Genomic DNA, 24,928 nt, shown 5'->3' on the forward strand with positions numbered 1-24,928 from the left:
ATGTTCAATTTTTAGTTTTGTTTTATAGAAACATTATCCCTATCAAAATTTTTGTACGTTTTCCGATTTTAAATGTAACATAACAGGTGTCTTATAGCGAGACATAGGGATAGAACAATGGGCGATAAATCATTCTTCCCCCTAAATCTAAGTCTACCTTTGTATGTAGTTTTTATAAATTAAATTCTTTATCAAAACCAATTACAGTAGCTTAACAACCTTTATTGAATTTTGATTGGTTTGTTCATTTAAGTTAGTATCCAAACGTTTCAACCACAAATTGTAATCTACATAAGGGGTAATTTTGTGCATCATCACTAAGGATGTACATAATTTTTTCGTCGATTGTATTATCCCTTTAGAGCACTGCTATTTATATTGAAATGTTCTATCTATCTTGTTTATTTTTTTTTATTTGTTAGAGCATTAATCTTTTTACTAAAAATAATACCCTACTTCAATTAGTCATTTATACATTTTTAATTACTATTGCTTCGCCCCCTGCTTCAGTTGCCTACACCCCCACAAATCTACGTATTTGTTTATGTTTTTTTAAAATTCAAATTAACTTATGTGGCGTTCACAAAAATTCTCCAGTGGGTTTGAAATCAATAATGGGTAAAAAAGAGAAGGCGTTCGCAATTCCAATTTTTAGGGGGATGTTTAAAATATACAGAACAATTCTTATTTTATCTTATGTAGAAAGTAAATAGATAGTTTGAGATTGCAATAATAATATCATACAATAAAAAATATTTGAATAATAGTTTGAGCTATAGATTTTTAATATGTCAGTTTTATTTGACGGATTTTTATGGTTTTTTTTCAACAGCTGCTATATAATACGGTGGACCGTGTTATATGGTTTGGAAATAATTTTAAATAATATATCTTTATTTGGAGTGTTTCTTCATAGAAGTAGACATTCACAGTGTGTCCTTCTTTCATTCGTCAGTTAAAAATTTTTGATTGATTTTGCAAACAAAAAGTGTCAAAACTTTGCCACCAACTTATGTAATCATCAGAAGTGGTGAATTTGTTTTTAATTATGGAAGTCAACATCAAAATTTCTACCAGTGCATGTCTTATCCCTGTAGATCCCTGCTCCTATCAGATGTAAAGGGAAATTGATTCATTAGCATTAAATAGTAGTGGCTATGGGGGGGGGGGGATTAAATAGTTGGTTAATAGTGGGGAGGGATCAAACAAATGGTCATTTTTAACACATTTGGATTAAACAAAAGCAAGAATATGGCACCTATGAAAAACTATTTCCCACTTCCATTATTTACAAAAAAAACACATTCTTTAATGATAACAGTTTTAGCATGCTAATATACCAACAGATATAAGATGACAATTAAACCAGTCTTCAAAAATTTTAAATGACTAAACAGTTTATTTCAGAATTATATATTTTACATAGTTTTCGAAGCTTTACTGCAAGAAATCTATATCTTATGAATGTCTTTTTCAGCTAACTATGGTTAAACATATCATACTAAGATTTAAATGCGAGTTTAGGTCAATTGGAACAAAAATGGTAAAATTGATCAATTTTTCTTTTTTGTTTTTGCAATTTTTTTCAGACTACTTCTTGTACACAAAAGTTGTCCAAAAAGACGGATTAGGCGAAAATAACATTAGTAGTCGGATATACCATCCACTAATGGCACATTTAACCTCTCTGCGGGGGGGCGAAACAGCTCCCCCCCCACCCCTGGATAAAAACTTAAGATGGATGGAGGGGAAAATTAAGGGTCAAATAATAATATGAGCAACGTTACGTTGGGGAATATTTTTGGTGATACCACAAAACAACAATTCAAATTAGCCAAAAAAAAGTAATTTAATGTTAATTTCCTTATCTTAATTAACCTTTTATCTTTTTTTATCTTATTTGAAGAACTTTAACCCCAAACATTAAAAAACATAATAATTCGATATTTTTTGTATTGTAAAAACACCCCGTTAAGAGATCTTAATATGCAAGTAAGAAATAGTTTCCTGTTTTAAAAATGAACATTTAGTTTCAAAGCTACGCTACAATTCTATGCCTGTTTTAGGGTTTGCTGTATATTGTGAAATATCTTAAATATTTATTAAAACTTAACATTTTTAAGCATTATATCTTTTGTGCTATTTTTATGGCATTTAAACTATGCTTGGATATCAAATTGAAATGCTTAAACCATAGCATCATTTGTTGAGTAAACCAATTTTTATGATTTTGGTCTTGAAACTTCTACATTCATCCATCCTTGTTGTGTTAATAGATTTTCTTGAAAATAGGATTATATGCTGATTAATCTATGAGTATGAGTCATTTTGTCCTTCTTGTAAAACAGTCAAGACTTTGTTATAGAGTAGCTGCGCTAAAAACAAGTATAGACAAATCTTAAAAGTACAGATTTCATGGACTTTCATTATTTGATTTATTTGTATAAATATAATTTAAGTTATAAAAAAATCCGGAGGGTTAAAAACAAAAATATTCACAAAAAATTATATTGTGCTGTTTTAAGAAAATATAAAAATCTTCTAATTTTATATCGTTGAAAAATCATTAATAAAAATATTTTTAGAGTAAATCTGAATTTTTTTGAGACAACCATCCCGATAAATAATTAATTTAACCCAGAACTTTTCTATATATTTAGTTTTTACCAAAACTTAAAAGGCAAATTAGTTTTTTTGAAGTAATAATCAACTAGTGTTTTTCCTACAACTATTACAAACACCATATGATATAAATGGGAGGCGAAACACCTTTCAGAATGTTTTATTTCGCTTTTGAATAGTTAGACTAGACATGCGTATAATAGTTATGAAGATAAGATTTGCTAATAGAATTGCACATTAATGAATTTCTCTCCATTTCACCCAATATTATAATTGCATTTCTTATTTCTCATTTTTAGTAGCGCAGCTACTCTTTAAGCCTCAATGTATATAGTAAATATTAAGTCATAAAAATGGTCAACACAGCATATAACTAATAGACCGTGAGGGATAAGACAATGGACGTTAGATTAATATACTCCTATTATGATTAATAAACCCTTACTTAGTATTTACCATTAATCATAAATGAACCTAAAACTCCAAAGTTTAAAAAGCCAACTAATAGCAAACCGTGTTTAGATTTTGGATCTTACAATTTAGTGTCTGCTTCCTGTAGTATTGTTGGTGGAAAATATACAATGAAAAAATTTTAGTTTATTCTTTAACAATACTTTTTACTATAGTCTTTTTTGAAACTGGGATCTTTAAGTGAAAGATAATGGACGATAAACCAATATTAATAATAGAACCCAAAGTTTTTAAGCAATGAAATCAAAAAGAACATGTTGATAAAACTTTGGGTACAAATTTGCTCGGTGACTAAATCTTTGTCTGATCTTTCTTACTTTATAATCTTTTTCAACGCTATCTTTGAAGAAAACCAGTACTTGTTTAGAAGTGTATAAATTACCAAAACAAATCGTTGCATTTCCAACATTTTTTTCAATTTCAAATTCTTATAATTCAATTTAACATTTTCTCTTTTTTGGGGTCAGTTTTTAAACTCAAATTTCTTCCGTTTTCTCAGAAAAAAACACATAAAAGTGGTCAAAACATGCAGGTAAGGATTGCAGTCCATTTTATTAATTTGTATGTTCTTAATTAAGGCTATCTAAACCAAAAATGTCTTTACTAATTTTCTTTTTTAAGTTTTAAAATGTTTAGTTTTTAGATTTATAAATTTTTAGGGTAGGCTTTAATTCTATTTCATTTATCATTTTGCCCCCTACCTATTTTTTGTATGCTGAACTTTAAAACCTAATATTATAATTAAGCATGTATGTTTAAAAAATTTACACGTTCTTCCATTTGCCTTAAAACGTTCACGGATTTTTGAAAATATTGATTGATTAGTATAAAATAAGTGGCCAAACTTTCCACCAATAATTTTAAACTACAGGAGGGGTAATTTTGTTTATCATATTTGTGAGTATGTTTTCGTCCATGTCTTATCCTTATATATTTAACAATAATACTATATACAGGGTGGGGCAAATAAGACCGGACAAACTATATTTTTTAATCAAATGAACATAAAATCGTCAATTTTAAAGATTTTATTAAATTTCAGAAACTGGGAAGCAAATTGTGTATAAGACTATTAAATTATTCAATAAAATCGCTGCCAGCCCCAATCACCGCCTTTTACCCGCCCCCTGAACCGCCCGCAGTCCATGATCACCGTGTCCCTGTCCAAACTGGCGAAGTTCTCCTTAATAATGGACATGAGGGAGGTCTTTGTGATATGGGCATGTCTATTGTTGCATGCTTCAAAGTAGCCCCAGGCCCAAAAGTACATTAGATTAAGATAGGGGCTGCTGGGAGGCCACATCTCCTTCGGGAGTGAGTAACTGAAGGATCCAAATTCACCAATCTTTTAAGCTAACTTTCAACACGGCTGCTCTCAATTGGGCCACAATTGAGCTATAACAACGTTATTTACCTTTTTGGAAATGGCATGAAGATTTAGTAAGGGTTACTAGCGCAACCCATAGTCTAAAACGAGTTCCATATGGGTCCCTAAAGTCAAGAACCGAGAAATATTCAAGATTTTAGACGTTTTTGACATGTCAAAATCTGCCACGTTTCACACTGCCAGAGTACTACGGCCAAGCCAGCTGGGATAGAGAGCTCTAGTCTTTTCTAGTGTCTTACTTATGTATCTAAGAGTAACTAGAGCAAGTTTTATAAGTCTATCTCGTCTATAGATAGACTGAGATCAGATTTAGTAGGCCATAGTCGAGAATCCAGGGTATTGTACGGGCGCACTCGGAATCCGCCTTGTTGAACATATGTGCGTCCAGCTCGGAGTACATGTCCTTCATCAACCAAAGATTTTTATGGGCAAAAAGGTTATTACCCAAGCTTTTTGTAGTGGGGTCAAACGTCCTGATTGGTTAAGTAGTTTTGGAGCTATGATCGTTTGAAAAATGTCCGGTCTTATTTGCCCCACCCTGTATGTAATTGTTGTTTTATTTATGTGGTGTAGAAAAGTCTTTTTCTTGGACAAAAAAAAACCTTTTTATTTCCAAACATGAATGGTTTTTAGCTTTAAAAAATCTTATATTTGGTCAAATAGTAAAAATCTTAATGGTGTATAAATGCTAATATTTAAAATATTTTTCAGATTAATGATTTTTCTTTTGGTATGGGGGATATTTAAACATTACAGTAAATAAAATCTTTTTCATAATTTTGTTCAGATGTTTTTTTCTGGCTAAATTTAATGACGAAATTTAATCAAAGCTTATCCGTCTGTTATTAAAGTCGACACAAAGTCCATTATTTGGTATCATGAAAAGTCCTTGAAAATGACATTATGGTTTATTTCAGCTAATTAATCATGAAATTTTTTAAAATTTTTATATGAACATCATTTGAAATAGACTTTCTTTAGGCAAAGTCTATCATTTTATTTATATTTCTTTATGGTTTGTTGTTTTGTTTTTTAGATTAAATTAAATATTTGATTTTGTATCTATTTGATTAAGATGTAAATCAATTGTAGATTAAATTTGATACTAAATCGACTTGTTTTGATGGATGTATTGGAAAAAAAATATTTTGTACCTTAAAAAATCTTCATGCAAATATACTCTTATGCCATATTTAATAAATATAATCTGCGAAAAGTTAAGGTGAGTTGAGAACCATTGAACAAGAAATGCGCGAATAAGACTGTGTAGGAACTGTATAATTTTGTTTTGTAATAATTAAACGATTTTATAGACATATTTCTACACACTACTAAAAATCAATTTAAATAAGAGGAAATAACATAATCGTAAGTAGGGTTAAAATTTGCAACAACCCAACTGTAATGGCGAATTCTATGCATTTAAAGTATGTAGTTGTTTTATTAATACCAGGAATAAAGAGATAGGTTATTGGAAAATAGATCATCCTTTCTACGACAAGCTTATCCATAATGTTTATAATTTCTAAAAACAAAATACATAAGGACAGAAAGGATGTGGTATTTTGAATTCTTTTTTTGCCAAAAATGAAAATTACTTGTTTGATGATCAAAAGTAGGTAAATTTTAATAAAAATAACACTAACAAGCTTTATTTTAGTTTGCTTAAAACTACTATAAAAAATATAACAAGGGAGGAAGGGAACATTTGACGTTTTCAATTATCTTTTTAACAAAAACAGTCAAAATTTTAGTGAAAAACTTGATCATTGCATATTATAATCTTGTCTATTATTTATTGAGCTACTGATAATAGATTTTATCAAATATTATTATTATTACTATATTTAGGTAGAGAGATGACACTAAACTTAATCTACACCATATTTTCTTTCCAATAAGAGCTCAGGATTTACTATAAGAAAGCAATTTCTAATAACTAGATGGAAAAGTGCATCACTATAGTATTATTTAAATTTAAATCTGTAAAGGATTTAATGAAAATGTGTACAAAAATTACTAAAAATGTAGGTAGATAGTTATAATAAAATGACCATATTTGACTAGAAAGAATCATTCAAAAGCTAAAATTTAGGGATAGATAAATTGGTAAAAAATGTATTATTTGAAAAAAAATATTAAAATATTAAAAAAGAGATATAAAATTAATATCAGTTTTGTTAGCCCTTGCCTTAGGTTTCTCAGGTCTAACAAAACTGGTTTTAGTCTTATAATTGTTTACATTGATATCTGCGGAAAGCTGTCTATAATACAATGCAATAAATAACTATTATGTATTCCCATATCCCTAAAATTAAAAGGGTGTTGGATGAAGCAGGAAAGCAGAAAAAGGGAAAGACAACCAGAATTTTTTTTAGGGTATTAATCATTTCATAACCCGTAAAGTGTTAGGTGATACACCCGAATTAAAATTTTTGCATCAAACTTCTTTTCTTAATACTGTATTCTTTAACAATACTTCTTTGTTAAATTTTAATATTATCCTCTAAAGTAGTTTTTTGGTGTCCCCCAAGATATAACAAAACATATAACTGATTGAATTCTCCATTTTGGACTTCTTTTAGGTCTCAGGATGGTTTTTTAAACTATCTTTTTTTAAAATTTAATTTCTTTAATTGTTTTAGGCTATTTTACTGTCATTTCTTATAGATTCTAGGTGGGCAATCCCTGGTGAAGATTAAGTTACGTGATTGTAATAGTTTAAAATCTTAGAATATTCTTCCCCAATCCTAAGGAGATGGGCCTTGAAAGGTTTTTATGTTTAATTTCAAATATCCTATCATGTCCAAATCAAGAGAAATAGAATGGGGTATCGTTCAGGGTTCAGGGGGATAAGACAATGGGAAAGAAATTAAGGATCATGGAAAGAAAACAAAGTAGCGGGTTTCGTCGTATTTTTACTGTAGGTTATTTTAGGTTAGGTTAGGTCAGGTACATGTTAGTGATTGCCCCACAGGGTTAGAGCCACCAACAGGGTTTAGAAGTAGTAGAAAAGCTACTTTGTTTTTTTTCAATGATCCGAAATTAAGTTTCTTTCTAAATCATTCATTACAAAATTCTATATAAAAAATTAGCTTGCATGTTTTTTTTTTTAAATCCTAAACCAAAATAGTCGACAAAAAGCATTAAATTGTAAGTCAGCGCAATTCTTCCTGATTGAACAAACACATGACCATAACGGAAGTCCAAAAAAAGCACAAAAAAAACCAAAAAAAAACAACATAATATATTGGCGTACTCAATATTTACTGCTTTTCACCAAAATGGGAATTTAGTAGCCAAACAAGAAATAAATGACCGTAGGGTCTTTTTTTGTCTGATTTGGTATTTAATAGAAAATGCTTATTTTTTTCCTATTTTCCCCTTTAACCTAAAAGTATATAATATATTTTTATCAATATTCTACCAAAATTAGGCTCTATATTTATGTAAGGACCTTGGTAATATTTTGATATCTACATAAAATTCAAAGATTTTAGATCCAATATAGAACATTACTACAAGATGCATAATCTACATTGTTACTTCATTAAAATACAAGTTGTATATCTTTATCATCTTCAAATTATCAAATTTGAGTTTTAGAAAATTGAATTATTCAAATAAGATGTTTAATTTTTCACCCCAAAAAAAAGACCGCCAAAAACTTGTTATAAAAAGGTTATTTCTCCACATGTTATCAAATGTGGATGAAACACATTAGATGAATTTATATTAAACTTTTTATCAAACCATCTTTTGCCCAAGAGGAAGATTAGTATACCATTTATAAAAGTAGTAAGGTTAAGATCTCGGTAACCGCTGAGTTCTCAAATTTCAAAAATAAAGGTCATGAAATTGTTTTAAAGCTAATTTATCTTTAAATTTTATTCTTGTGGTGGTTTTAGGCTATTTATCTAATGCCCCATCGTGTCTGTTCTTCTATTTAGGAAATCTTCATATGACAATTTTCAGAAAATATTTTCTCGTATTCATTCGAATCCGGTGGAAAGGAACCGGTTCTTATCCATACGAAAAAACTATGTCTAGCATCGTATTATATCCAGCTTTCTACGAATATAGAAATGTACAATCATGAGATTAAAACCAGTTTTTTAGCCGGTGCCTTCGGCACCACGGGGCTAAAAAAACTAGTTTTAATCTCATAATTGTACTTTCTATATCCGCGGAAAGCCGTTTATAATACGATGCGAGAAATAACTATTTCTCCACTAGAGGCTATAGGGACTTAAAATTTTCTTCTTTTGAAGCAGAAGATCTCATAAACGGCCGAACATAAACTTTTACCTTATAATTTGATTCTATTAATTGTTTTACAAAATACTAATCTCTGGTCCGTAGGTTACCCAGCGGAATAATTTAAATTTGAATGATACCAATTTGAATTTTATTTATCCTTTTTACACTTCCTCTTTTTATATTTAATGGGACAGGGATAGGTAAACCGAAGAAAAAGTTAGCTCTGATAGACCGAAAGCACGGGCTTACAAAACTAGCATTAATTTTAGGATTTTTATTTTAGAAAAGTTTATGTAATATGATGCTATAACATGATGTTTTAGTATAAGTCATGGCTGAGAACCGGTTCTAATTCAGCGGATATCAATGGATTTCAAAGCTATACTGGAAAATACCTTAAAATCTAAAACTAAAAGAAAAATCTCAAATATATTTCTTTAATTTTGTGATAGAGTTTTATAGCCAAAGGAAAAACAGTCTCAACAATTATCATCTAACATACAAATCCAAATTCATTTTATCATATGTTTTAGTACGTTATCAAATATGTTTTATAAACAGAAATAACAAAAAGCAAGGATGACAATATACAGTTAGGGAGTTGAATCCATTTTTATAGAAGCAGAAATATAATCTATGATTATGGTTTGGACCCTCTAAAACTGTAATCTACCCTTCCACTTTCCCCTCTCTTGGTGAAGATATCTTCAACGCCGATACGATTTTTGAAATATAAGATTCCTCTTTTGTCTCTCTTGTTGAAGATATCTTCACCAAGAGAGGCAAAAGTGGAATCTTAAATTTCAAAAATCGTATCGGCGTTGAAGATATCTTCACCAAGAGAGGGGAAAGTGGAATCTTACATTTCAAAAATCGTATCGGCGTTGAAGATATCTTAACCAAGAGAAGGAAAAGTAGAATCTTACATTTCAAAAATCGTATCGGCGTTGAAGATATCTTCACCAAGAGAGGGGAAAGTGGAAAGGTAGATTACAGTTTTAGAGGGTCCAAACCATAATCATAGATTATATTTCTGCTTCTATAAAAATGGATTCAACTCCCTAACTGATATATGTACATTAAAAGAAAACATACATACTTTGGAATTATAAGCTTACTAAATTGATCATAATCGATCTGAAATAAGTATTTGATTTAGAGAAAAAGCAATTTAAATATCAAATGATACGCGAATAAAGAACTTTTTTTATAGCAATATTTGAAATGGAAAAGTTAAATTGAAAAAAATTTTCCTATGAATAAAATATCCCAACATTGACATGCTCTAATGCTAATTATAGACATGCTACGCGTCTAGCAACATAAAAGACCAACAAAGCAACCTTTTTTGGAAACATAAAAGAAAAATCAAGATGTATTTATTATTTAGAATTTGTTACCATACATATGTTTGGAATTAGCTTTATTAAAACAAGGACATTTATTGTTGATAAACAGCAAAGCTATAGCAATACTTAAAAATAAAAGAAACACAGTAATGCAGTAATACTTAAGAAATTTGAATGGTTACAAACAATGTTGTCTTTATGTAGTTCTTCTAACGACAAGTCTATAAAATGTCAGCTAAGATCACTCTTTTTCCGTCAACATAAACGGTTCTTTTATTATCCTTGCCTTTCCTGAAAACTACGATAACCCTTTTTTCATAAAAAACTTATTTTTATGTATACTTTTCATATCTTTTTTCCTATCCCTATTTAAAAATAACAAATTTATAGATTGTTTTTATGTTTCTTTAACTGTTAAAATGTTTTGTCACAAAACATATTAGATTATTTCATATGGATAAATTATTTTTAAAAGTCAATGTACATTTTAGGCTGTTATTAAATAAATACATGGATAAAATTGTGCTCACAATGTCACTAATTTAATATCCCTCTTTATTTTTTTTTAATAAAATATATCTCTGCGGGGCTTTCTTAACTTTACTTTACCCATTTCAACCCAAACTAAGCTTAAGAAATCGATTGGGGTCCATGTGCGATATGAGAGAAACCTCAGGACGATAAAAATATTAGCCACGAAAACTTTTGCTACATGTCTTCTACATCATCAACACAGGTACGTCAAAGTCTTTATTTGTGGGGATAAAGATAGGTTTTAAACGTTTGAGGGTGTAATATAATGCATTTTTTCAACTTTTCAGGGCGGAACAATAAGGGTTTTAAAAGTTTGAAAGGGGGTAATCACCCCTTTACCATATACTTGGACGTATATGCATCAATAAGCCAACGAATAAAGTAGTTTTTTCTCCTTAAAAAAAGCTTTAAAATATTAAAAAGGCCTTTCCTTTGTTATTAAATCCAATGTTAAAGAATAAGGAATGTTAAACAAAGAAATGAAAGGGAAAGGCGAATAGATAATGCTTATTACGTTCCATTAAAACCGCCAACATATATTTTTTATAAATCATAGTCATTTAAACAATTGTTTGCATTTAGAATGTGTTAAGAAAATCGTGCACATTTACTGAATTAATTAAATTTAAATAGTAAAACATTCACCAATTTATAGCAAAGCATAATATCCATTTTGCTATTTCATAAAATTGTTTGTTTTTGTACGCACATCGCATGAATAACACCTACGCAAATTTGTACGCTTTTTAGAGACATCTGTTTTGACGCATTTTTCAAGATAAATGTTCAAACAGTTTTGTTATTACAATAATAACCATAGCTAAAAAAGGAGGTTGCTTATTTGATAAGTAAAAAGCTGGTAATGTTGTTTTTAGAAATTATCCTATTACATAAAGAAGTAAGCTTTTTTATCTCGCTAACTGCTGAACTGATATGGTCCTCCTTTACAGTGAAACTTCTTGTAGGTTCTAGGATGGTTTTAGGTTATTTTATTCTTATAAAAGTCTTGGTTTTAGGCTATTTTTCTGTCCTTCCATATTCCTTCAAATATAGGATGCTAGAGGCGCAGTCGACAGTATCATATATAGATGTAAATATAATGAATGTCATACTGACATGTAATGCTTATGGAGTAGCATCTCTATAATATGAATAAAAAATTTGGTACTTACAATTGACGCTGATATTTGTTGAAACTTCTAGTATGTCTGATCTTTTCATGGCTCTATTCCAAACCTAAAAATTTGTAATTTTTAATTTTTTGTTGTTTTTTGATGATTTATCTCGAGGTAAACATCAAACAAACTATAAATTTATGGATTTTTATACTTTTATAATAAATACAAATTACAAATGAAAGGATGTTAAAAATTTCAATGAATTCTGAAACGAGTGAGATTTCTAATTTTAGAACAGCTTCACATAGGTCCCAGGATTGTTTTAAGCTATTTTTCTGCCCTTCTTTACAGCCAATACATAGCCCCTAGATGCTAGGGGTAAAACAAGTAGTCCCATTATACAGTAGTAAAGAATGTTTGTTTGAGGCTTAAGATCTCTGAAAATGTTGGTCTAAATGGGTTGTACAATTCAGGGAAGCTTTACAATTGTCATGGGATGGTTTAAGGCTATTTTCCTTAACTCCCCGGGCCACTAGTATTATAAACAGTGTGTTATACCGTGTTTTTAATCAAAAAGGTAAAAATTAGGTATTAATTTTAAAAGCTGGAAATATTAGGAAAATGCAAAGAAAACACTTTTAAATTAAAAAGGAGATGAAAATCCCCCAAAAGTTAAGGGGCCAAGGTTTCTAGTCTACTGTTCTAATTTTACATCATGTCTTAATAATGAAAAGTCTTATTTTCAAGAAAAAAAATAAAACTAGGAAAAATTTGTTCATAAGAAGCAGAGCTTTAAATTCTAAATTATTCTTAATAATCTTTAATACAGATGGAATTGTTTTAGGGCAAGTTTTGGGCTATTTCAAGTTTATCATATATAAACAACCTACTCACCTTCCTTCTTTTTTTTCATAATATCAAATTTTTGGAGGCTAAAGGCGACTAGGTTGATGCGTTTTCTTTCATTTTTAGGGAGGGAGGGGACTTTTGACTATAAATACTATTAATGCTTAATCACGTTTCTCTAAACGTTGGCTTTCAGAATTTAATTTACTGAATGGGTGGTTTATCATCACTAAGTTTATATACGTCGTCCATTGTCTTATCTCTTAAAATTCTTAAAAGTTTAGAAAGACCTACAGAATATACAGAATATATATATTATAGAACAGATATGCTGTGCTAAAAAAGGGGGAGTTGTGTGAAAAAAGGAAATTAGATTTGTAGAGTTTATTTTCTTACTTTTTTTCCCTTTCCTTATATACAAGTGGTCATGTAATTAAGCAAAAAAATATAATTTCAGTTTTAAATTTTTTTGGTCTTTTAAATCAAATATCATATTTTTACATGAGTGGTTGATAGCTATTTATTTCATCGTATTATAGACAGCTTTCCGTAAATATTAAAATTAAAGATTAAATTTCATTTTTTTTTTAAATATTAGTGAAAAATTATCTGCTATTCGATGCTATACATGTTTTTTAGTTTCCGTTTCTAATCCACCGGGTAATGATTAGTTTCGAAATCCCTTTCCTTTTAAAATGTAGATTTTATTTAAAATCTTTTAGAACATCCTTTTATATTACATTAAAATTCGTTTCAAACAAACTAGATTGATAGGTATATGATTTCAATGGCAAAATGTAATGTGGCTGCGCTAAAAAATGTAAAGTTTGGTTATTTGACTGTCGGACTGACGGACAGACGGGTGTTAAGATAGATGTTTCTATTTCATACAATATTGCGAATATTTAAAATTAGCAAAAACTTTAAATGTTATGGATTTGATATTTTTTATTCAGAATGATTTTTCTTACAAGGGTTGAGTTAATAGACAGCCTAACTTTTCAATAAAACAATAGCATTATATTATGTTTGCTATTTCAATATTTTGTTAGTTATGCAAAAACACATCCCATTTGGATGGATGGGGCACCGTGTTCCAGAAAAGCCAAAAAATGACAAAAAATCATAGAGAGTGTATATTTTAAAATTTTGATGAAATTTTATTTAAATAGCAATAAGTATCCATATATCTTTCAATATAATAGCGAAATTTTAAATATCTCCATCCTGGCTGGCACAGGATGCCAACAAACCTGGCAGGGTTATACAGGTAAAGAGCAAAAATATTTTGTTTGTCTTAAACTAAGCATTTTAAGTTACCAAATACTAAAATATCCTATACCAGTACATACCAATATCAAATTTAAGTGTTTAAGTCAATTTCAGGGTCCAGGTATGATCCTACAGGTCCTGATCCCTCAAAAATCTTTAAACAGCTCTTGAGACCGCAATTTTTTACCTATAGACTTCAAATTTTAAACATAAGCTTTTCTAACAAGTATGTATCACCTACTGAAATCATATGCAAATCTGCCGCTGTTTTCCCGCCGACCGCCGCCGCCGAAATTTATATTTTGAGATTTCTAATCTAAAGTTGACATAGAGATGAGCCTATTTCTTATTTATTTTCTATGAGTATATGTAGGGAGGGAGGGGACAATGGGCTGTTTATTATAATAGTCCCCAAATTTACCAAATAGCGTTTTCTTATTTGTAGGCATAACAATTTGTGGGACTTTTATTGAATTTTGATTGGTTGGTTTATTAGTTGAGTGTCCAAACATTTCAATCACTAATTGTAATTTATAGAAGGGGCAATTTTGTGTATTAGCATTGGGAATGTACATTCATTTCTCGGCCATTGTCTAATCCCTATAAATCTCTCATATGTAAGACTTGCATTTTATTTTCAATTTACTTGAAAGGAAGCATTTTCTATCTTAAAAAATCATACTTGTCTTTTTTTAAAAAGTATGAAAGTACCTTTGGAAAAAGGTTGCTTAATAAAAGGGTGAAAGGAGTAAATAATGCTAAAGAATTAAATAAGAATGTATATTTGAACTAGGAAACGACATAAAAAATTTTAAACTTTTAGCTTTAATGGGTTCAGATGTGGATATAAGTGGGGCATTCCCCCCCCCCCCCCCCAATAAAAAAGGTAAAATGGTTCAGATAAGAGCCTAGACATTTAGGGATAATCTCTATTTAAAACTTTTCTTTACTTTTAGTTTAAATGAATATGTGTTTAAAATAAGTAGAAAATAAATTACTTTTATATCTTAAAAAATTGTTATTTTTTGATAGACCCAGTATCTTTAGGGCTTAAAAAAACAAACTTCGCATAGCTTCGCATACACAGGGTAAAGTTCTCTGATATTATACATACATCTAATATCACCATGTAAGAGGATTTGCTTGCGCTCTTTTGCGCTTAAGAGATCTGGAACCAAACGTAAAATTTTCATTAGAAGAAAATTGTCTATTTTACAGAAATCGGGTATGCTTAGAAAACCATCTACGATTACAACAAAAAATGGAGATTTGACTTCTTTTAAAGGCTAAACATATAAATTATTACATACTGATTCCAAAAATATATAATACTTAAAAATAGCTTTAAAAATAAAGGGTCCACACTGATTTGAAATGTAGTTTAGTTGACCTTAAAAATAGTTGTTAACAATGATGAAAAGGAACTTAACTCCATACCTCTGGTATAATTACACATAAAATTTTTATTTTTCATAGTAAAGAGCTAATTCTTTCGGCTTTATTTCCAAAAACTTGTGTATATTACTAAACAATTGTTTAAAAGTTTATTTTCTAAAATGTAAAAAACGATTTTTTGTCAATCGCTGGAACATAGTGTGGGGTTAATATGAAAACTTTTTACCTTCATCACTTTTGCTTACAAAGCGTTCCCATTACAGAGCTAGGTTACAATCTAGGCATTGCAATTACAGGGATCTAAAGGGATGAAACAATGACCGATAAATTCATGTACATCCCCAATGATGATACACTAAATTACAAGAAGTGGTTGAAACGATTAGACACTCAACTCAAATGAACAAACGAATCAAAATTCAATAAAAGTAATTACAGTTGTTAAGCAAACGAATAAGAAAATGTTATTATAAAGTTTTGGGTACTAGTAGTAAGAGATTTTTACAGACAACCCTAAAACCTTTATACTATAATATTAAGATATTGTTTGCTAAGTTGTAATATTTTCTATATTGCACAAACACTTTTTGGTTGCTACTATACATACATTTTTTTCTCTCACTATTTATATGTGTTAAAAAAAGGTAAGAAAGAACGAAATAAAGGACGATTACGCCAAAAAAAATCATCGAAACTTTTTTTACTTTAACTTTAACTGTAGGTAACTCGGAAAATTTTACGTCCGTCCATTCTCTATGGCGCTATGGTAGATAACATGAAACGTTAAATGATAAATTACATTTATTCAGCAACCATTTCAGATAAGTTTGCTAAAAAATGGTATATAATGTTTTTTCTTCTATATGGGTTTGTTTATCAATGTATTTGTATAAGCTATTGAAATAAATATATTTTAAAATAATGCTTTTAATCTACTGCAGCAAGCTATTAAAACAAGGACAATTGTGTTAAAATTCAGCTGAAATGTTTTAATTGACAATTAATTTAGCTTTTAAATAAAAACTAAAGAAAATGACTATAACTTAAGTTGCATTTACAGATGGTTGAACGGAAATAAAAGTGTGGTTTTGGAGTAGCTTCGCTGCTATTAATGGGTAAATGTTTAATTACTGATTACTGATAATGTTCGTTGTAATCACACTGAACTATTTACTAAATAGTTTGCAAAGAAGGTGTATTAACTTTTATTTTTATAGCTAGCCGGTGCTTTTAGTAAGTAGTAGATGTAAAAAGTTCCATAGAATTCAGATATGCAATCGGTTTTTTTGTAGACCTCTTATTTTTAAAGTAATTTAAGTTTTTTTAAAAACAAAATTAAGTCGTTTTTAAGTTAAGACACCTTCTTTGGAATAATTATTAGGTTGCTGTCTGTGTTATCTAACAAAACTGGTTTTAATCGCAGAAAGCTGTTTGTCTACAATACGATGCTATAAATAATTATCAAATTTGTTTACATATTAGTAACTTCAGTATGGGGCACTCTTCTGATAATGACCTTATTATTTTGTAATTAACAAACCTATAAAACTGACATAAACCGATATAAAAACGACCCTTAATGGGATTTTTAAAATAGATTATTTTTACATGTTTATTTATAGCGCTCATTTATTAAAAATGCATAATAAATAAATTCTAAAACAGGGAGGCCAAAGTGCAGGATAAATAAAAAAAATATGAACTATAACAAAAATAATTTTATACATACGTAGCGCAGTAACAACAAGCTAATTACATTACAGGTGAAGAAATTAAAGATTAACTACACTATTGAAAAGTTGATGGTCGTGGCTAGCGGAGTTATATTGCGGTCAACCAATCCCTTAATTTACAACATTTGTCTGGAAGCCCTAATACAGTGTGTTTTTTTTTATGAGAACTTTTTTGAAAGCAATCTTACCCCACTTATAGTTATCAGAATTTAATGATTAATGGCTTATTTTCTTCGTTTTTTAAGGCAATTTATAGAACACCAAAAAAATATTTCAGTTTTTATTTAAAAAGTACAATAAAATCTAAAATTCAAAACTTAGGTGTCAACATCGAAAAATGGTTTTAGCGCATTTTTCTTATGCCTGAATCTTCTACCCTTTGCAAGAAAAAATTGGATTTTCTGTAGTCGACTTTAGGGGGCCAGTACTCCCTCCCTGGTTGAGATATGACCTTCAAACTTTGATATGTTCTAGTACATGTCACTAATAGTATCTGTATACATTTTTAGCTCTATATCTCAACTTTGAAGTGTTTAGCAGCCATTCTTGCAAAAGGTTGAATATTTGAGCACAAGAAAAATGCGCTAAAACCATTTTTAGATGTTGACACCTAAGTTTTGAATTTTAGATTTTACTGTACTTTTTAAATAAACACTGAAATATTTTTTGGTGTTCTATAAATTGCCTTAAAAAACGAAGAAAATAAGCCATTAATCATTAAGTTCTGATAACTATAAGTGGGGTAAAATTGCTTTCAAAAAAGTTCTCATAAAAAAACACACTGTATAAGGATTTAGCCTAATTCAGTTACGCTTAAAGAAATGGTTGGTTTAAATGATAACTTCAGAAAATTAAGATTACAAACTTTATAAACTACATTAATCTTGATATACTTAAAAACAAACATTATTGCAAATTGTATTTACGTGTTCTAAAATATTCTTTGCCTGTATAGTTTTTTTTTTTCTTAATTTTATCTAAGTTGCAATATTTTAATTAAAGCATAATAGAAACCTTATGAATGACTGTGATGTAAATAAAGACAAGGATAATTATTTCCAGTTTTTTTATTTAGTTACTATCAGTATCAATAAATCATTAAATATGACTTTTTCTTTCACAACAGCATATTCGATATAGAAAATATTCTTAAAATGTTTTAATTTTAATAAAAAGTAAATTATTTTGTTTTCAGACAGACTTACATCAATACTAGCTAAGTTTGGGTATACATTAAGTTATATAAAATGTTTCTGTTAGATTTAGGATTTGATTATTTTGTATTAAAAACATGTAATTGTGCATCTTCTATAAATTATTGCCCTGGGGGTGTATGGTTCTATTCTGCTCATAGCATCACAAACATTCAAGGGTTTTGATTAGATCTTTGGTTAGTTTCTGTCCCTTCTGTATAAAAAAAGGACACTTGCCATAATAAGACTAAGGGTTAGATACAAGGGTTTGAGAAAAAATTGAATAATTTTAGCTCATATATAAAACATTCCTTTACATTCTAAAATCGTTTCTTATAACCTTACACAATAGAATACTTTATATTCAACTTATTTATCTATCTATCTATCTATCTCTGTGTACCTGGCAGGTAAACATGGCTCCATCCTGTTCCTTTGTCGGGGTGATGACCAGCTCATTCGTGGATCCGATCCCCTCAGGCCCGGTTCCAAGAGTTAGGTTGCCGTCCAAAAGTTCTCTGAAATAAAATTTTGTTTATCAAAAGATCAAGAATCTTATTCTTAGGGAATATGATAGTGGATATTAAATTGATACACACCCCCAAGTACAATAAATCACATATCCCTTCTGTTGATAAAGTTACTTGTGAAAAGTTACTAGTATAATTTACAGTTCATTGTCCCCATCTTCCCTGTCAGCCAAGACCATATGTATCAAAGTCATGCTGTCGACAAAAATAATTGAAAACATTCTAAAAATCTAAATAAGAATTTGAGTGTTTATTTATCTTTGGATCAAAATTAAATGGCTTTTAAATATTCTGTATCTTTTTTTATCATTTGTTATCACAAAGGCTTTTTACATTTTATTTTATAGCATACAGCTACTCTTTCATTTATTCTTAAGTAGCGGATTTTTTTAAGCTAGACCCATCATCCGACATGTTAGAAAAGTTTAGTCTTGGTCCCTGCTGGGTTTTTATTTTATTTGGTGGGATATTTAGATAGAATAAAATAAACCCAACAAATGTTTGATGTAAATAAGATAAGTAAACTTTATGTGGATTTAAAATTGATATACCAACTTTTTTTGAAATTTTTTTTCTCAATGTTCTTGTCTTTTTTATTCAAAGTTTGATTACAGGTTACCAGGGACATATAAGGATAGTTCAATGGATGAAAAATAAACTTCTACAAATCCCAAACTTTTGCTTTCCTGCATCATAATGTACAATAGTAATTCTCAGTCAGCAATAATTAAATACAAATTTCTAATTTGCCATTTCCAAATCATTATCATTAAGACAAAATGTATTAATGTTTAATATTTTCTCTATTGATAATGTGATACTTTAAAGATCCATATCTCTTGATGAATTAATTTGTGGCTGAAAATTTCTTAAGATGCCATTGCCCTGTCCCTGTGTTATCTGGACTAAAGTTTGAGTGATCACTGACACACAGACACACATCTAATGAATACTAATATTACAACATCTTAGAGTTTAAGATTTTTTAAATAAAATATTTCTTGTTTTCATAAAGGTAAAGCAACTCTACAATTCCAAATGTCTGTCCACAGAAAAGGAAAGCTCTTATTTAAGATAGGCAGCTTAAATGATTTGTAAAGATTTCCAACTTTAAAAGGTATCCGGTAAATGTTAGTAATGTTAAGGGGAATATGGACAGGGAATTTAAAGGCAATGGCCGATAAATTGATGTACATCCCTGATGATGATACACAAAATTACCACTTCTATAAGTTTGGACGTTATTTAATGAACAAACCATTTGAAATTCAGTTAAACTCCCCAAAGTAGTTAAGCCAACGAATAAGAAATGTTATCATAAAACTTTAGGGTACATTTGTAATAAAGAGCTTATTGTGCCCTCTACTTCTCTGTGATACAGAAATAATTTTAGGAAACATGATTCAACCGGCTAATGTAAGGCTAAAACATTAACTCTTTAGAAGATTTTCCTTGCCACTAACAATTTCTTTTATTGATGTGCTTTTCAAATTATAAATTTTATCATTCTTGTTAAAAATATATTTTTATCAGTTGTATAAAATATTTCAAAAAGTGTTTAATTTGGTTGAAAATAATATCTCTAAAACAGCTTGAACAATAGTAAAACAATATTCAGAAAAGTTTCGGTACTAGTTTAGTTTTAAGCTATTTTTTATGTTTATTATATTAAAAGTTTTAAAATATTTCAAAAATTTTATTATTATTCATTTATTTAAAAGGTCAAATATAACTTTATTGAATTTTGACGTATTTTAAATCAAATTTCATAGATCCAAAAAATTAAACAGCCAATTATTTATTTCCGGCATATCTTATTTTTAACGTTTTAGGGTAAATAGGAAAAAAATAAAAGAAATAAAAAATGTTGGAATAATAATACTTATATTAAAGAAAAGTAACAGGATCTGTGTCTGTTTGTGTAGCTTCTTATAGTTCGGGGTTTAAGGGGAGGGTGCCACCACCCTCCCAAGATAAATCACCCTTAGAAAAAAATTACACCCTAATTTTTTTTTTACTTTTTCTTTTGAAAACTAAAACTGAAAGTAGATTTATGCTGAATTCAACCTTCACTTTTAAATTCATGTTAGATTTGTATACATATATTTCAAAATGATACGTATTTTAACCATTTTAGAAAAATTGAAATTTCACTCAAAATAAAGTATTTAAGTTCTGAGAAGTGACGCTTCATATTGGTAAATACAAAATCACGATTTATATCTATGAATCTCAAAATTCGTGTCGCGCAGCTACACTATAAGTTGTGTATGTTCGAACGTCTATCTGTCTTTTTTTGTTTACTTAAAAGTAAAAGTAACCTTATAAAAGGCGTTATTTACACAATCATTGAACAATTAAAACTTAAAAGCAAAACATTGGAAAAATTGTATGTGAAAAATTCTGTATCAATTAAAAGACTGGATAAAATTTGACCTCTAGAATATTTAGAATTATAATAAATATTTAAATAGATAGATAGGCATTCCTAATATGGAAAAATTATTCAAAAGAAAAATAGATAGCATGTTGACAAAAGTCCAAAGTTTAATTGAAACTACAGACAGCAAATGTGATAGATAGATAGTTAGTTTGATGTATGTCCTGTGTCAAATAAGATAGCCATATTTAAATGACCAGTCCTATTCACAGCATAGACTAAAACAGGATAGAGTGCTCAATCAAGGGTTTAAGATAATGAAAGAGATAGCTTCATAAAAGACGTTTAAAGTATTTATTATGTATAAAAAAATTAACATATAGTTTTAAATAAGCTTAATGTTTGTCGTATTAAATAGTAGGTAGCCAAAGAAAGATTAAAAGCTTATTCTGCCCTAATAAGCCTGAGTAAAATATTAATGATTTATCTACCTATAATTTGGGTAATATATTTCTAAAAATACTCTAATGTGGCACTAGAGAAGATATATGTGAACATAGTTTTAAATGGCCAATTTTTTGCTTGATGGTAATATGTATTATGGACATATTAAATTTTTACAACTAATTCGGATATGTATTCGGAAAAACAAATAACATTGAAATTCGTCTAAAAACAAGGAAATTTTATTTATTTTGCCCTTGGTCTTAGCAGTGTACTAGTCTATAAATTTGCCACATTTATAAAAAGATGATAACATGGTAATTTTTTATAAAATTACCTTTTCTCTGAACGTCTTCAAGCAATCATTTTTTATGGCATTTTATGGCAATTTGAACTATGTTTGTAAATATGTTTTAATAATTTTTTCCAAAAAACTATGATATAGGAAGTTTTTTTTTGTCAGATACTAACAGAATAAGTTCTCCATATTAGAGAAGCTTTTTACATTAGGTCCGGAATGGTTTTATGCTATTTTATACCTGGGCTTATTTTAATTTCCCTTTTCCCTCTTCGAATAAATGTTCCTAGTGCTAGGGGCGCAGCTGATAGTATGACTTAGAATACTAAAAATCGTTTTACCTGTCGCTTGTCCTGACCCACGTGATCTGTGGGGGTGGAGATCCCCCACTACTGGTGCAGGTCAACTTGTAGCTGGTACCCTCTAGGGCTGTGGGGGAGGAACTCGATATCAATGGGGCGGGCGGAGGCACCAATACAGTCAGAGAAATTGTCTGAAATTAAAAATAGATAATATAAAAATTCAAGGGGAGGGGGTTAATCAAATTTAACGAAACATGTTTCCTATAACTTTTCCTCACTTAAAAATGAAAATTGTCATACTATCGACTATTTATTAAAGTTTACAAAATAAATACACGAAATTCAATAGAAGATTCATCCTTTTGTAAGCTGAAAACAAACTGACCTTTGTATAAAGCTCAACGCCTGTGCCGTCCTCCTTGAGCCGGCACTCGAACTTGCCATTGTCCCTCATATACTCGGCATCACTGATATACAGATCATACCGACCCTCGGACATAGAGTAATCAACCCTGAAAATTAAAAGTAAAGATTATGCTGATAGATTGTTTTATAGATAGATATATATTTAGGGTAATAGAGCTACTGAAAAGTTTGGCCGACTTATTTAGAAGATCAGATTACCTGAAATGTTTAAGTAAATTAAACTCTAAAAAATTAGGTTTAAAATAAGATTAAACTAAAAGGATATCTCAAAAAAGTTAACAAGAAAGAAAAATATATAGATAAATCTACTAATAAATGATAAATAGACCTAGGCGAAGAAATAATAGAGAGACGGATAGATAGACAGAAAATGCAAAGAAAATATTGACAATTTTTGACTTCATCATAACACTCGATGTATAAATTAAAATTTAGAATATGCTACGATGTTGTTGTACTTATGCGTTAACATTACTAAAAATATTAACCGTAAATTTAAAGTCTTTAGGTAAAATAAAACATGTAAAGTTAGAACATTTTACCATTATTCGATTTCCGATGTTACTAGGACGTACAGAAAAGCGAACATATACTAATTCTAGAGTAGCGTAGCTCCGCTATAATCATAAAATGGTTAACCTGTAGTTTTTATGGAAAGCAGTTTGTCCAATGGCCACATTATCATGATTCCGTCGGTTTGATCTAATCCAGTACAGTGTAGAATCTTTCTGCAGAAAACTCGGGCTAAATCTAAAATTTAAAAATAAACTTTTTAGCCAGTGTGGAGTAATTGTAAAGGCGAAAGCAAGTTGTCATGGAGGTGAGTAGTTCAATACTCAACCAAAAAAGGATACTTTTGAGTTTAGGGGCTGTCATGATATTAAAACAGGTGAATTTTTTACCACTTACAGTTGTGTGTATATGAATTTTAATGAGAAAAAAAACGGTGAAACTAATGAGTTGGTTGTCTGTATGGAGTTTTACTTACATTCTATAGTCTTCTAAATTTCTTAAAATCAAATGTTTTAATGGCTGTAGAGTAGCAACTCTACTATTATATTCTTTAAATCATGGAAAGAAAACGAAGTAATGGGTTTCATCGTATTTTCACAGAAGCTTTTCTCCTATTTTCATCCCCTGCAGGGGGCTCTAACCATGCGGGGCCATCATTAACATATTCTAACCTAAAATAACCTATCAAATCTACAATGAAAATATGATGCAACACGCCACTTCGTTTTCTTTCCATGCTTCTATTTTTTTAATAAACATACACTAATTCTACCCCCCTGATTCTGCACATAAATCTATGTCAGTCGTGTTATACTATTTGTAAGAAACTTTATAATTAAAATTCACTTAGTCATATGGTTAATAATCATTCTACTTAAGGAAAAAGGCAGGTTTAAAAAGAAAAAAAAGTCAGAGGGGAATATTTTATCTAAAGAAACAATGTTTGCCTCATATAATTCTTGTTGTATATATCTATTTGTTTATTATAATTGATAAAAATTATTTGTGTATCCAAAGACACAAAAATAATTTAAGAAAAATTATGATAAAGTTGAATGCAAATCATTGAAGCTTTTTATAGTGCCTATAAAAATTACGTCATACTGGCCTACCAATGGTCAACTACAATGTATACTTGCCTGTTATTGATAATTTAGTCTGTGTACTGGCCATTGGTCATTTGTATATTACGAATTAATTTTTTATAGACACTATAAACACTTATTCTCCAGATAAATTATCCCTTCCATATTCTATAAATCATTTGCCCCATTCCCACACAAACAAACTATCTATCCCCACTCATTTTATGTGAGGGGGAGTGATCACCCCCCCCCCCCTCCCTGAAGAAATCTGGTTAACCCATGAGAAACCTATTCAAATTGAAAAGCTAGAGGTCACGGCTTTTTTACCATCCCCATTTTTTGACGTCCAGACATTTGAGCTAATAACCATTTTTAGCAAAAATATATTTTGTAAACAAAATTGCATAATACCAATTGATAATAAATGAACCCTCCCCCAAAATTAGATTAAAAGGACAAAAGGACAGAATTTCAATTTTAATCAATTACAGCAGGAACTTTAGTAGAAAAAAATGTATTTATCTTACAACACACTTTACCAAGATTGTTTGTTTTTACAACAAGATGCGGAAAGATTAAGTTGACAAGCCGAAATTTTCTTTTTTATAAGATCCACTATTTTAACTTTTATATGATTTTTAATTCTACTCATAGAATATTTTGTCTTTGCTGTAAAAAAAAGATTTTTGGGTTTAAAGAAACATTTTACTTTCATACTAACTCAAATATATTATCTAAAGAGTTCCTACATTACAAGATTTTAGTAAACT

General features: G+C 29.4%; 1 protein-coding gene across 1 annotated transcript in view; it reads right to left on the minus strand.

Annotated features, from left to right (window-relative positions):
• Positions 1-24,928, minus strand: part of LOC145329059 (cell adhesion molecule Dscam2-like) — a 219,139-nt gene that overhangs the window by 57,253 nt on the left and 136,958 nt on the right. The window contains exons 4-8 of the mRNA XM_080173079.1: positions 23,200-23,310; positions 22,520-22,646; positions 22,174-22,325; positions 18,584-18,698; positions 11,796-11,859 (exon numbers count right to left, since the gene is read on the minus strand). Coding sequence (XP_080029205.1) covers positions 11,796-11,859; positions 18,584-18,698; positions 22,174-22,325; positions 22,520-22,646; positions 23,200-23,310 — 569 coding nt within the window. The remainder of the gene's footprint in view (positions 1-11,795; positions 11,860-18,583; positions 18,699-22,173; positions 22,326-22,519; positions 22,647-23,199; positions 23,311-24,928) is intronic.

Source organism: Acartia tonsa, chromosome 9 (genome assembly GCF_053477335.1).
Source record: "Acartia tonsa isolate MP-2025a chromosome 9, ASM5347733v1, whole genome shotgun sequence".
NCBI classification, from domain to species: domain Eukaryota; kingdom Metazoa; phylum Arthropoda; class Copepoda; order Calanoida; family Acartiidae; genus Acartia; species Acartia tonsa.